This window comes from Hemiscyllium ocellatum, chromosome 6 (assembly GCF_020745735.1).
Source record: "Hemiscyllium ocellatum isolate sHemOce1 chromosome 6, sHemOce1.pat.X.cur, whole genome shotgun sequence".
In the NCBI taxonomy this organism is placed as follows: domain Eukaryota; kingdom Metazoa; phylum Chordata; class Chondrichthyes; order Orectolobiformes; family Hemiscylliidae; genus Hemiscyllium; species Hemiscyllium ocellatum.
The window spans coordinates 15,793,754-15,809,139 of record NC_083406.1 but is presented as its reverse complement, the minus strand read 5'-3'; the positions used below and the strand labels follow the sequence as shown (position 1 = coordinate 15,809,139).

Genomic DNA, 15,386 nt, shown 5'->3' with positions numbered 1-15,386 from the left:
AGGATTGTGATGTCACAGTCCTCCCACGTGAACTGCACCAGAAGGTTTGTGTGAATACATTCCCTGTCCTGAATGAAAGACCAGGGCACAATACAGGGGCACACTGTAGCCCCAGCACAATCACCAACGTACCTGCAGGTCCTGGGGGACCACGGGGCCCAGGGAGACCCCTTAAACCATCCTTTCCTGGTAAACCTGACAGCGATAATCCGGGATCACCCTTCTCTCCTTTCTGACCTCGTTCTCCTGTCAACCCTGGCAGACCTTTCTCACCTTGCAGGGAGGGACCTAGATGATGAGTAAAATAAATGCAATTAATCTGAATGCAAGACCACGCAAGGATCGAAAGGCATCTGGAACCTGAAACAAAGGCCAAGAAACTGGTCAGAGCTGCAAGCAGTGAACCTGAGAGTGCATTAGCTTCATTGTTGGTAGATGAGAAAGAATCAAAGGCCTCTTTTAGGATTGGCGAGAAGTCAAATATTTGTGATCAAACTCAATATGGTACCCTCACCATATTTGGACCTCAGTTTTAGTTTATTCTTTAATGTGATGTAGGCGTCACTATCAAGGCCACATTTTGTTACCCATCTCCAATTACCTTGAACTGGATAGCTTACTGGACCATTTCAGAGAGCACTTCAGGCACTGCTCTGAATCTGGTGTCAACGTGTCAACTCTCTGTAAGGATAGCAGATTTCCATCCCTGAAGGATAGTAATGAAGCAAAGAAGTTTGTTTTTATGGCAATCAATGATGGTATTGCGGTCACCACTGCTCAGGTTTGTTTTTAGTTTGAGATTTTACTCCTCAAATTTCAATTCAAGGATTTGCTAGTGCCGTGCTAGCATTAACCCCTGGCATTAACCACGTCCTCTGAATTGTTAGACCAGCAGCTTTATCACAAACTATAAACTTCTTCCAAATAGCTGAAGCATAATCTGAGTTGAAATAGACTTGATATTCCATGGTCCGATTTCTGGACTGTCGTGTGTGCGTTGGTTTAATGACAAGATCTCATTGTATTATTATTACTCCCCAGAACCAGGATTCCCTCTAAACTCTGGGTAATCCCGCTGTCTGACTGGATTTCTGCTCAAACATTCAGAATCAGATCTTGATTCAGATATTGCAGTATTTATTATATTCTTTATTCAATCGTAATTTTTGAGGATATGAAATATAAATTTACAAAATGGTTCTTGTGATTTATAATGCCAGGTAGATGATCACAGTTATATCTGTACTTTAGATGTGTACTCTCAGGAGTGCTTTTAAGTAAGGTGGATAATCTCAGGGGTACCTGCACCCCAGTTACATGAACAATTCATCTCAAGTGGACTTGTATTCCAGATGTATGTGGGCAAGAGTGCCTGTACTTTGGGTATGTAGTCACAGTATAGCTTTATGTCTGGTGTATGATCTCAGGTGTATCTGCACGGCAGGTATATGCTTGTCGATATACTTGTACACTTGGTGTTTAAATTCAGGGGCACCGGTACTCCTTATGTTTAATCTCTGGTGTACCTGTATTCCTGGTGTATAATCTCTGGTGTACCTGTATTCCTGGTGTATAATCTCAGGTGTACCTGTATTCCTGGTGTATAATCTCAGGTGTACCTACATTCCTGGTGTATAATCCTGGGTGTATCTGTATTCCTGGTGTTTAATCTCTGGTGTACCTGTACTCCTGGGGTATACTCTCAGGTGTACCTGTATTCCTGGTGTATAATCTCAGGTGTACCTGTATTCCTGGTGTTTAATCTCTGGTGTACCTGTATTCCTGGTGCATACTCTCAGGTATACCTGTATTCCTGGTGTTTAATCTCAGGTGTACCTGTATTCCTGGTTCATACTCTCAGGTGTACCTGTATTCCTGGTGTATAATCTCAGGTGTATCTGTATTCCTGGTATATACTCTCAGGTGTACCTGTATTCCTGGTGTTTAATCTCTGGTGTACCTGTATTCCTGGTATATACTCTCAGGTGTACCTGTATTCCTGGTGCATAATCTCTGATGTACCTGTATTCCTGGTGTATAATCTCAGGTGTATCTGTATTCCTGGTGTTTAATCTCTGGTGTACCTGTATTCCTGGTGTATACTCTCAGGTGTACCTGTATTCCTAGTGTTTAATCTCTGGTGTACCTGTATTCCTGGTGTATAATCTCAGGTGTACCTACATTCCTGGTGTATAATCCTGGGTGTATCTGTATTCCTGGTGTTTAATCTCTGGTGTACCTGTACTCCTGGGGTATACTCTCAGGTGTACCTGTATTCCTGGTGTATAATCTCAGGTGTACCTGTATTCCTGGTGTTTAATCTCTGGTGTACCTGTATTCCTGGTGCATACTCTCAGGTATACCTGTATTCCTGGTGTTTAATCTCAGGTGTACCTGTATTCCTGGTTCATACTCTCAGGTGTACCTGTATTCCTGGTGTATAATCTCAGGTGTATCTGTATTCCTGGTATATACTCTCAGGTGTACCTGTATTCCTGGTGTTTAATCTCTGGTGTACCTGTATTCCTGGTATATACTCTCAGGTGTACCTGTATTCCTGGTGCATAATCTCTGATGTACCTGTATTCCTGGTGTATAATCTCAGGTGTATCTGTATTCCTGGTGTTTAATCTCTGGTGTACCTGTATTCCTGGTGTATACTCTCAGGTGTACCTGTATTCCTAGTGTTTAATCTCTGGTGTACCTGTATTCCTGGTGTATACTCTCAGGTGTACCTGTATTCCTGGTGCATAGTCTCAGGTGTACCTGTATTCCTGGTGTATACTGTCAGGTGTACGTGTATTCCTGATGTATAATCCTGGGTGTACCTGTATTCCTCGTGTATAATCTCTGGTGTACCTGTATTCCTGGTGTATAATTCTGGGTGTACCTGTATTCCTGGTGTGTAATCTCTGGTGTACCTGTAGTCCTGGTGTATACTCTCAGGTGTACCTGTATACCTGGTGTACAATCTCAGGTGTACCTGTATTCCTGGTGTTTAATCTCTGGTGTACCTGTATTCCTGGTGTATACTCTCAGGTGTACCTGTATTCCTGGTGTATAATCCCAGGTGTATCTGTATTCCTGGTGTATACTGTCAGGTGTACCTGTATTCCTGGTGTATAATCCTGGGTGTACCTGTATTCCTGGTGTATAATCTCTGGTGTACCTGTATTCCTGGTGTATACTCTCAGGTGTACCTGTATTCCTGGTGTATAATTCTGGGTGTACCTGTATTCCTGGTGTATAATCTCAGGTGTATCTGTATTCCTGGTGTATACTCTCAGGTGTACCTGTTTTCCTGGTGTATAATTCTGGGTGTACCTGTATTCCTAGTGTATAATCTCTGGTGTACCTGTATTCCTGGTGTATACTCTCAGGTGTACCTGTTTTCCTGGTGTTTAATCTCTGGTGTACCTGTATTCCTGGTGTATAATCCCAGGTGTACGTCTACCTCTAGGGTGACACTCATCCCCAGGTCTGTGGCCTTGGATGATCTACACCTTTTCTTAATCTGTGAAATGCCTCGACAAAGCCTGTCAGCTAAATTGTTTTTATAAACAGCCTGTCAGGATCTAACCTTGTGGTTACCACAGAAACGTAACACTCCTTTACCTGGAGGGCCCGGTACTCCTGGACGTCCTGGGGGGCCTGGAGGACAGAAAGATGCAAATGTCTTAATGATGCTGATAACATTTCAGTTGATTTTAATTTTATTGAGTGTGGCCAATGATAATTAATAATTCTTATCCGTACCTGGATAGCCTCGTTCGCCTTGTATCCCAGGGGGACCTGGGCCACCAGGATCCCCTCTAGTCCCATAAATAACATTTCCATCGATATCAATAATCTGGAATAGAAAAGCAATGGTTAGTGAATGTGTCTGTGTGTGTGTCTGCCTGTGAGTGTGTGAGTGTGTGTGTGTCTTTCTGTGTGATTATGTGCATGTGTGCCTGTGTGTTTGTATGTGTGTCTGCCTGTGAGTGTGTCTGTGTGTGTGTGTTTGTAAGTCTGAGATTGTGCATGTGTCCCTGTGAATGTGTGTCTGTGACTGTGTGTGTATCGGCCTGTGATAGAGTATGTGTCTGCCTGTGAGAGAGTGTGCATGTGTGTGCCTGTGAGTGTGTGTGTGTGTGTGCACCTTTGAGAGTGTACATGTGTGTCTGTGTGTGTACGCCTGTGAGAGAGGGCATGTGGGTGTGTCTGCTTGTGAGAGACTGTGCGTGTGGATGTGAGTGTGTGTCCGTGAAAAAATGTGTGTATCTGTCTGTAAGTGCCTGTGAGTGTGTGCGTGTGTGTGTCTGCCTGTGAGAGAGTGAGTCTGTGTGTGTGTGTCTGCCTGTGAGAGTGTGTGTTTACTAGAGAGAGAGCATTTGTCTGCCTATGAGAGTGAGTGTGTGTGTGTGTTTGCCTGTGAAAGTGAGAGAGAGAGTGTGTGTGTCTACCTGTGAGAGTGGCTCTGTGTGTGTGTGTGTGTGTGTGTGTGTGTGTGTGTGTGTGTGTCTGTGACAGAGTGTGTGTGTGTGTCTGCCTGCCTGTGAGAGTGTGTGCGTGTGTGTCTGCCTGTGAGAGAGAGAGAGAGAGAGAGAGAGAGAGAGAGTGTGTGTGTGTGTGTTTGCATAAATGTCAAACCCTCCTTGGTTTACAGTTTGGTTTCCACATAAATGGGTATGTCCAGATAGGGCCTGAGCACATGACGGCTCTGAGCCTGGTGGGACCAGGGTAAATTGTGGGGGAGGCTGACAATGAGCAGGGGAAGGGGTAGATGGCAACCAGTCTCTGGAGGAGGGAAGGGAGAAGGCCTTTGAAGCCAGGGACCTGTGGTGTTGAGGCCAAGGTGCAGACAGAGACTTTGGGGCAATGAGGGGTTTACAGAGGCATCAAGTGGTGCATTGGGTCTGAGCCCCATGTAGAGAGTCAGGTGGGAGTTGGACAGGGTGGGTCAAGATGTGTAGAGTCCCCGACTGTGGGGTGGGGTTAATATATTTAAGGTGACATTCTGCCTCCTTCATGTTTATTAGTCACCTGGCCTCTGGCCCACCTTTGTTCAAACAGGAACAGGATGAGTTTCTATCGTGATCCTGTTCTCTTGAAAATGTTAGCCCCTTCCACCCTCTTCTGCCACCTCCCTACTCACACATCCCCTTTAAATTCCCCTTTTATATTTTTGCAATTAGAAATCTGCACCATTTTAAAGAACAAGTTCCAAAATGCCGGGTTAATACACACTTTTCATCATGACCTGGTCAGATACTTACAACACCTGGAGGACCATCAACTCCACGATAGCCTTTCTCTCCCTAGAGGAAAGACACACAAACATGTCCATCACGTTCAAAATTGCACTAATCCAGCCAATGGAATGGAAATTAATTTACAGATAGAGTAGACATTTAGAGTTGATTTTAAGATCCAGTTGCAAGAAAATGTAATTTTTTGTGAGTGATCAATGTTAGAATCTCTCTCCTCCTGAACCTATGGTCAGGGAGAGAAATGATAGACCCTGACCTTTCCATTGTTTCCTTCCCCCTTATCCATAGCCTCCCCATAAACTGACTACAATTTTACCCTTCCACTACATAGCTGCCCAAAATTAAGAAATGGTCTCAAAATATTTCATGTAATTTTAACAACTTAGCCTTGATTCCTTGATTTATAAAAGCTTAGGTTTCAGTATGATATACTTTATAACCATGGCTTTATCAGACAATCACACACAACTTGGTCATTCATGTTATGCAATCTACTCCATTACTTTGTACTTGGCCTTATGTAATATCCAGAGACCAACATCCAAATATTTTGTTTTTCTTATATATTGTAACATTAGCATTTTGCATTGGATAAAAAAGTATTTTTACTTTTAGATTTAGAGTCATAGAGATGTACAGTATGGAAACAGATCCTTCGGTCCAACTTGTCCATGCCGACCAGATATCCTGGCCTAATCTAATCCCATTTGCAGCACTTGGTCCATATCCCTCTAAACCCTTCCTATTCATATACCCATCCAGATGCCTTTTAAATGCCAAAATTATGCAGCAGCATATAAAACAGTAATTGCTGCTCCTGGAATTTGAGGAAATCACCTCCAACACCTAAAATACCCCAAAAAAGGAGCAGCTCTTACAGCCACAATTTTTCCATCCTCCATCTTGAATTACCCAGAATTCATCCTTCAATGAACTAATCTTACAAATGCCCAGCATGGAGCACATTGTAAAATAGCCAAACACTGCAGATCGTGAAAATCAGAAATACAAGGAGAAAAGGTTAGAAAGTCTCACTGTCAGGCAGTATCTCTGGCTTAGAAACAGAGTAAGTGCTTCAAGTCCACAATCTGCACTCGTTCTGGTGATGATTCACTCACCTCTGCTTCTCTCTACACTGATCATTTCCAATTCTTCACATTTCTACTGGAGCAAACATGACCCCCTTTCCAGAAAAAGAATCAGACTGCGCTTGAGCCTCTCATTCCCCTTTAGCCTCAAGAACCCCAGCAATAGCTGCCTGAGACTTGGTCAGCTCAAATAAAACGTGAATTTCAAAAGAGAACATTAAGGTGAGGAGAAACAGGAAAAGAAATAAATGTCAAAGCAATAAATTGATAAAATGACTAATACATAACAATGACCTTTAAAAAGTGCCAAGCAGCAGAGTTAATAACACATCTTTTTTCCCACTTTTTCACTTAAGAAGCAGAGACAGATTAGTCACCAGGAAAGGAAGGGAACCAGCGCCAAGCAAAGGAGTTGCGCTCAATTTTCATGTACCTACAATGGCCCACATTCCTAACCGATCTCTATGAAATGAGTATGAAAGCAGGGATTAGAAGTGAGTTATCTCTCAACCTGGATGTTCCTCCTCATCTGGCACATGTGGATTGATTTTGAGAGGGAGGAGTAGATGGAAAAGGCATGTGTCCACATTGAACAGAGCGTGAGTTGGTAAGTATGTGTGAGCTTTTATGCTCTTCATGTTCCAGTCTCAGAAGTTTCTCTCCCCTTCATCTCTGTCATTGTCACTCCATCATACCATCACTCCATCACTCTCGCTCGTGCTCCGTCACTCTCATTCTGCCACTGTCACTCATGCACCATCCGGGGAGAAAATATTGGGTCAAATTGTGGGGGATCAGGATAAGAGGTTGCTATTAGTACCTACATCATCATTGAGAGGAGAGGAGAGGGGAAGGGAAGACTGGATCAGAAAGCAGAGCAGGAAGGTGCCAGGACACACAATGATCCATCAGTCCTGGCACATCAATGAAAGGGAAAGTGACAAAGTGGGAAGGAGGTGTCAGATTGAGATGGAAGTCCTGAAGATGAGGGCAGTGGGTGGGACCAGGGTTATTGTAATGGGAAATTAATGAACTGATATGGAAATTCTCTGCCATTTTCTACAGCACTGAATGCTCATTGTAAAGTGCCTATCCTTCCTTCCCTCCAATCAGCTGACCTGAGCTCCCTTCACCAATCCCACCCTTCATCCCACCTCCCATTACCCTTCCATTCTCTCTTGCCATCCAGCCATGCAAATTGATGAAACGGAAGTCTTTACCTTGGGACCATCCTGTCCAGGAACGCCTGGATATCCTGGGTCACCTTGCTGACCCTACAAAATAAACAAAACAAGAGTAATTTCTCAATTTTCACCAACAGTTGGTATTAAAAGCTACAAAAACATGTTTAAAATTGTCTTTCCTCAGCCAACATGCAAACACCACCTGAAGAGATCAGAGTATTATGCTGGCAGACAATTCCAAATATGCATGACCTTCCTGCTCTAACTGGCCATTCCCCTCTCAATATGTCTAATTATCTCATGAACTCTAACTTTCTACATATGAATTCAGTCAACATAGACATCACTTGCAGTTGGAATGTGTCAATAACACACTGTGTCTCTTAGAACATGTTACATGTTACAGGGTGGCACGGTGGCTCAGTGGTTAGCACTGCTGCCTCACAGCACCAGGGTCACAGGTTTGATTCCAGCCTCGGGCGACTGTCTGTGTGGAGTTTGCATGTTCTCCCTGTGTCTGCGTGGGTTTCCTCCCACAGTCCAAAGATGTGCAGGTTAGGTGAATTGGCCATGCTAAATTGCCCAAAGTGTTAGGTGCATTAGTCAGAGGGAAATGGGTCTGGGTGGGTTACTCTTTGGAGGGTTGGTTTGGACTTGTTGGGCTGAAAGGCCTGTTTCCCCACTGTAGGGAATCTAATCTAATCGGGTGGCACGATGGCTCAGTGGTTAGCACTCCTGCCTCACAGTGCCAGGGACCCAGATTTGATTCCAGTCTCGGGAGACTGTCTCTGTGGAGTTTGCGCATTCTCCCTGTGTCTGTGTGGGTTTCCTCTGGATGTGCCAGTTTCCTCCCACAATCCAAACATGTGCAAGTTAGGTGAATTGGCCATGCTGAATAGCCCGTAGAATTAGGCGCATTAGTTAGGGGGAATGGGTCTGGATGGGTTACTCTTCGGAGGGTCAGTGTGGACTAGTTGGGCCGAAGGGCCTGTTTCCTCACTGTAGGGAATCTAATCTTCCTGTGAATGTCTTGTACAGCTCCTTAAACAGTCACCAACAATGACCAGCTCATTCAGAATAAGACAGTGTTACACCATTTTCTGTGGGGAGAGGTGTTCACACTTTGAGTCCTTGAATGAACAGGAACATTAAATTCTTGACTTAAAACATGCTGCCACTTGGAAAGACCTTGTTACAATAACAGGCAGCGCAACCATTTCCCTTGGCACAAAGATTTTAAAAACGTCAAGTTTTACAGTGTATGTTAATGGTTTCAGTTGGCGTGAGCGCAGTGTCTCGGTGTTACTGGTTAGTCTCGGACTGGTGGCTAATGAGAGGCGAACTTACATCACGTCCTGGGAGACCTGGATCACCATCTTTTCCGGGTTTACCCTGTGAAATTAGTTCAACAACATTGCATTAGCTATAAACTGCATCAGGCTCGGCAAAAACAAACAATTCTCAGGAAGCAAGTACTCTCCATAAAAGCGTCAGCAGTCTGCAGAACAGAGAGGTATGTGGACTGGGAAGGAAGCTTGAGCATCTGACCTCAATCTGTGCCCACAAGACACATGTATCACTTTTACCCTCAGCTTTTCTACAGTGTGATTCTGTAACTCGATGTGACCCAGAGCTCACAGGGAGCACAGGACAGAGAACACAAAACTGTTGGATGCTAAAAGAAGATCCAACTGCTTCTGGGAAGACCTTAATGGAAAGCACCTTGCAAAAGTTATTTAGTCAGGGTTTTATACGTGACTCCAGTCTCACGGCAATGAGTTTGACCGTTGACTGTCCTCTGGCCTAGCAAGTTACTCGATGGAATCAAATTCAAGAAGGCAGCTCACCAATAACTTCTCCAAATAATTAGCGACAGCCGTTAAATGTGGCCCAGCCAGTGACCCTCACATTCAATTATAAAATGTACAATTCCTCATACTTACACGTTTCCCTGGTTCTCCCAACTCTCCTTTATCCCCCTTCATTCCAATACTCGACCGACCCTGTCGAAACATGAAGAGTCACTTTGAAATTAGTAACATTTCTGAACTTGGAGAAACAGGAATCTCAAGGAGCACCTTAGTCTACTTTCCCAAACCTCTAGTTTTAAGAAGTAATTTAAATATTCTGTAGTAGTCAGTCAGTGGTGTGTTGCTGAATGACCAAATTCACGGCTCATAACAAGAAATAATGGCCCATTGTGGCAAACTCAAATTTTCACACAGACGTTCAGGTGAGATGATTGTGTCGCAGCAAACGTTTTATAAAGGGGCAGCTGGTGAACCAGGAATGTGCCAGATAATCAAATATTCCAAATAATCAAGAAGTCCACATACTAAGAAATAGAAACGTAATGCAAAGGGTACACATCACAGTTATACTTTGTTTACAGTATAAATCACTTAAACAATAATGCAACTTTGCTTTAAATAAAACTTAGCAGCAGAGAACCTTCTCACTTCACATTCGTAATCGACGATACAGATATTGCAGTAGGTATTTGAGGAGAAATTGACTTGAAATTGAATCTTTGATATTTTGAGTGGCCATTCCATTGAACCACAGGCTGGTTTACATTGAGGTAAATAAATTGAAGGACTATAATAACCGTACAGAATAATATAGTAAACTTTGTGCTATTTCAAGTAGATAATTTTTGCCAGATAAAAACTGAAAGAACGACGGATGCTGTAAATCAGAAACAAAAACAGAAGTTGCTGGAAAAGCTCAGCAGGTCTGGCAGCATCTGTGAAGAGAAATTGGAGTTAACGTTTCGGCTCCGGAAGGTAACAGAAGATCCAACTGCTTTGGTGAAGGCCTTTATGGAAGGCATCTTGAGATCCTTATTCAGTGACCCTCCCTCACCCGACTTGAAACATTAACTCTGATTTCCCTTCACAGATGCTGCCAGACCTGCTGAACTTTTCCTCATCATTTTTGCCTGTTTACCGAGAGTGCTGGTTAGTAAGGCAATGGTTAAAAACAACGTTTGCTGTGTCTCAAAGTAAGTGGTTGATTGTTTTTGAGACAATGGATATGTAATCTGAATAACAAACTCACAATTTTCAAATGCATTAACCCACTGTTTCATTCTGGAAAATTGGAGCAAATTCATTATTCCCAAACTGGACAACAGTAGCATCACAGAAACCTGTTGGTGTGGGAACTTTGGATTGAAATAAGTGCTTGAAATTGATATGTGACCAAAATGCGAAAAAAAAGGTGAGACATTTGTTGCAAACAAACAAGTGTTGATCTAATTAATTGAGCAGATTTAACCTAATACTTACAGGATTGCCAGGAAAACCCTTAGGACCTGGATACCCTCGATCACCTTTCTCACCCTGGAAATGAATCAATCAATCAGAAAGAGATTATCAGTGTTTGTACCTTCTAGAATGTATATTTTACTACACATTTATTGTATACAAATCCTTTTAACAGAGTAAAATATTCCAGTGTGATTCACAGGAGTGTTTTCAAATGCAATTTGATGCTGACTCGTACAGAAACAGACTCTTCAGTCTAACCAATCCATGCCAACTATGATCCGCAGTTAAACAGGTCCCATCGCACAAATCGATACTAGATCAGATGACCACAAAAAAAAAGTAGTGTCTTAAAGGGGCTGTGAGAGAGAGGGGAAAAAAAAGGGAGAGTGGGAAGACAGGGATAGAGAGGAATTTCCAAATCACAGACAGAAGAAGGTGCAGTGCCAACATTGGAGCTGTTAAAATCGAGGATGCTTATGAGGTCAGAATTGAAGAAGCATGGTTAACGTGAAGGGTTACAAGGCTGGATAAGATTACAAAGAGGCTGAGAGATTTGAAAATAAGGGGAGAAAGTTACGTGGAACATGCTGTCGGACTTGATGTCAACACAGATCCATGAACATAGCAGAGAGAAAGTGACACGTGAGAAAACAATAGATTTGTAACAATAGATTTGTAAAACTCGATTCTTTTCAATAGCTATGAACAATTTACAATCTCTTTAATTTGCTTTCTTTCAGGACTAGTTAATGTTGAGTGGACATTGCAGTAACAATTATTGCATCATCAGGAAAGCATTTATGCAATTTATTCCCAGTTGTCTGCAGTGGCTTAAATGGTCAAGCAAATGTGGTAAGTCTTTTTAAAATAACAGGGAGTTTGAGGGGGTGAGACACTGTTAATTCAGAGAGCTGTGAACGCAGCCCAGTCCATCATGAAAGCCAACCTTCCTTCCATTGACTCAGTTTACACTCCCCATTGCCTCGGGAAAGCAGCCAACATTATCAAAGACCTCTCTCACCCCGGTTACACTCTCTTCCATTGGGCAAAAGATAAAAATGTCTGAAAACACATACAAGCAGATTTAAGAACAGCTTTTCCCCCACTGTTATCTGACTAATGAATGGACCTCACGTATATTAGAGTTGATCTTTCTCTGCACCTTCTCTGCAGCCATAACGCTTTATTCTGCATTCAGCTGTATTACCCTGATGTATGTATGTAAGGTGTGATTGTCTGGATAGCATGCAAATTCACTGTATCTTAGTACATATGACATTAATAAATCAAATCAAATCAAAATTAATCAAACAAATGTGGGACAGCATTAATCAAGGAGCAAATTCTGGATATTCACAACCAGTTAATGTGAATTAACTGGTCAATTTACACAATACTAACAGCTGGCATTGTTAACTGGCCATTATTGCTTCACAAAACATTGGCCTAATTTCTCAGCGAGTAAGTGGTCCTTCTACAGGATGAGGACCCTCTCCAGAAAGTGGTCCTTATAAATAGCCTGAGCTATAAATGTTGCATTTCAATTTTGACAACCTTGCAGATATGAGCTAAGCTGGAAAGGAAAGAAGCAAAATGGACCAACAATCAACACACTTAAACAAACAAACCTTTGTGAGGATGACTTTTGATGGTGTTCCTCTTTGGTACTCTTCACAGCCAGATGGACCTGAGGGTCCCTGAACTCCTGGCTCGCCCTTTGAAAGTACAAATAAAATGTATGTCAGAACAATTAATATTTTCTGCACACAATCTACTTGTGAAACAAAAGCTCAGATCAGAATTTTTTAAAAAATCTTTCAGCCTCTACTTCTCCCTCTTTTCAACACCTTTATAGTCCTCCCCTCAGCTTCCCCCCCCCAACTTCATCCTCCCCCTCAGCTTCATCCCCCCCAGCTTCACCCTCCCCCGCAGCTTCACCCACCCCAGCTTCACCCACCCCAGCTTCACCCTCCCCCTCAGCTTCACCCTCCCCCGCAGCTTCACTCTCCCCCGCAACTTCACCCACCCCAGCTTCACCCTCACCCGCAACTTCACCCACCCCAGCTTCACCCTCACCCGCAACTTCACCCACCCCAGCTTCACCCTCACCCGCAACTTCACCCACCCCAGCTTCACCCTCCCCCTCAGCTTCACCCACCCCAGCTTCACCCTCCCCCGCAGCTTCACCCTCACCCGCAACTTCACCCTCCCCAGCTTCACCCTCCCCCGCAACTTCACCCACCCCAGCTTCACCCTCACCCGCAACTTCACCCACCCCAGCTTCACCCTCACCCGCAACTTCACCCTCCCCCCTCAGCTTCATCCCGCCTAGCTTCACCCTCCCCCGCAGCTTCACCCCCCCAGCTTCTCCCCCCCAGCTTCATCCCGCCTAGCTTCACCCTCCCCCGCAGCTTCACCCCCCCAGCTTCTCCCCCCCAGCTTCACTCCCCCAGCTTCACCCTCACCCGCAGCTTCACCCCCCCAGCTTCACCCCCCCAGCTTCATCCCCCCCTAGCTTCACCCTCCCCCGCAGCTTCATCCCCCCTCAACTTCACCCTCCCCCTTCAGCTTCCCCCCTCAACTTCCCCCTTCCCCCTCAGCTTCATCCTACCCCCTCAGCTTCCCCCTCCCCCATCAGCTTTACACCCATCAGCTTCACCTTCCCCCTCAGTGTCACCCCCCCTCAGCTTCACCCCCTTAGCTTCCTCCTCCCCCCTCAGCTTCACCTTCCACCCCCAGATTCACCCTCCGCCTCAGCTTCCCCCTCCTGCCTCAGCTTAACCCTGCCCCCCTCAGTATCCCCCTCCCCCTCAGCTTTCCCCCTCAGCTTCACCCACCCCCCTCAGCTTCCCGCTCTGCCCTCAGCTTCACCCTCCCCCCTCAGCTTCCCCTTCCCCCCCTCAGCTTCACCCTCCCCCCTCAGCTTCCCCCTCCCCCTCAGCTTCACCCTCCCGCCTCAGCTTCATCGCCCCCCCAGTATACCCCTCCCCCTCAGCTTTCCCCCTCAGCTTCATCCTCCCCCCTCAGCTTCACCGTCCCCCTCAGCTTCACCATTCCCCATCACCTTCCCGCTCTGCCCTCAGCTTCACCGTCCCCTCAGCTTCCCCCTCCCCCCACAGCCTCCCCCCTCAGCTTCGCCGTCCCCTCAGCTTCCCCCTCCCCCCACAGCCTCCCCCTCCCCCCTCAGCTTCACCCTCCCCTCAGCTTCCCCCTCCCCCCTCAGCTTCACCCTCCCCTCAGCTTCACCCTCCCCCCTCAGCTTCACCCTCCCCTCAGTTTCACCCCCTCAGCTTCCCCCTCCCCCCACAGCCTCCCCCTTCCCCCTCAGCTTCACCCCACCCCAACGTCACCCTGCTTTCATCACAAATCCCTTCCTCTTATCACTTATCCCTTACCATTATCCCCGGTCCCTAACCCTCCTGTTTTCACCTTCCTCCTCTCCCCTCTCTAACCCTCCCATTTGCTCCCCCTCTTTCCAAAATGACAAAAATTAATGGTGAGAAAGTTGGCCAAATTTCTTCTTAATGACAACTTGTTGAATTTCAATGATGTTGATTAGTTTGTGCTTATCGGATGAAATAGCTCATTTATCATAGTCATAGAGATGTACAACATGGAAACAATCCCTTCGGTCCAACTCATCCATGCCGAAAAGATATATCAAATTAATCAAGTCCCATTTGTCAGCATTTAGCCCATTTCCCTGTAAACCCTTCCAATTCATATACCCTTCCAGATGCCTTTTAAATGTTGCAATTGTACCAGCCTCCATCACTTCCTCTGGCAGCTCATTCTATACACATACCACCTTCTGCGTGTAAATGTTGAAGGACGGCACAGTGGCACAGTGGTTAGCACTGCTGCCTCACAGCGCCTGAGACCCGGGTTCAATTCCCAACTCATGCGACTGACTGTGTGGAGTTTGCACATTCTCCCCGTGTCTGTGTGGGTTTCCTCCCACAGTCCAAAGATGTGCTGGTCAGGTGAATTGGCCATGCTAAATTGCCCGTAGTGTTAGGTAAGGGGTAAATGTAGGGGTATGGGTGGGTTGCGTTTCGGTGGGTCGGTGTGGACTTGTTGGGCCGAAGGACCTGTTTCCACACTGTAAGTAATCTAATCTAGGTTACCCCTTAGGTCCCTTTTATATCTTTTCCCTCTCACCTTAAACCTAGTTCTGGACTCCCCCTCCCCAGGGAAAAGATCTTGTCTATTTACCCTATCCATGCCCCTCGAGATTTTCTAAACCTCTGTAAGGTCACCCCTCAGCCACAACCACTCCTGGGAAAACAGCCCCAGCCTATTGCACCTCTCCCTACTGCTTAAACCCTCCAATCCTGGCAACATGCTTATAAATCTTTTCTGAATATTTCAAGTTTAACAACATCTTTCCGATAGCAGGGAGACCAGAATTGCCTGCACTATTCCAAAGAATATAAATACAGTTGTGATAGCCCTTTACCTTCTGACCCTTTGGTCCATAAAACTGTACTCCCATGTTCCCCTGTTGACAAAAGAAACAACAAATGCAAGATAGTCAGCAAAATGCCTTAGAGATATCAATAACGTCAGTGATTTCAGAGATATCAGAAC

At 45.1% G+C, this 15,386-nt stretch overlaps 1 protein-coding gene across 1 annotated transcript in view; it reads right to left on the bottom strand.

Moving 5' to 3' along the window:
• LOC132816368 (collagen alpha-1(IV) chain-like) overlaps positions 1 to 15,386 on the bottom strand; it is a 222,719-nt gene that overhangs the window by 91,417 nt on the left and 115,916 nt on the right. The window contains exons 12-21 of the mRNA XM_060825835.1: positions 15,256 to 15,297; positions 12,425 to 12,511; positions 10,815 to 10,868; positions 9,468 to 9,527; positions 8,872 to 8,916; positions 7,561 to 7,614; positions 5,259 to 5,300; positions 3,757 to 3,850; positions 3,616 to 3,651; positions 133 to 288 (exon numbers count right to left, since the gene is read on the bottom strand). Of these exons, the coding sequence (XP_060681818.1) occupies positions 133 to 288; positions 3,616 to 3,651; positions 3,757 to 3,850; positions 5,259 to 5,300; positions 7,561 to 7,614; positions 8,872 to 8,916; positions 9,468 to 9,527; positions 10,815 to 10,868; positions 12,425 to 12,511; positions 15,256 to 15,297 (670 nt within the window). The remainder of the gene's footprint in view (positions 1 to 132; positions 289 to 3,615; positions 3,652 to 3,756; positions 3,851 to 5,258; positions 5,301 to 7,560; positions 7,615 to 8,871; positions 8,917 to 9,467; positions 9,528 to 10,814; positions 10,869 to 12,424; positions 12,512 to 15,255; positions 15,298 to 15,386) is intronic.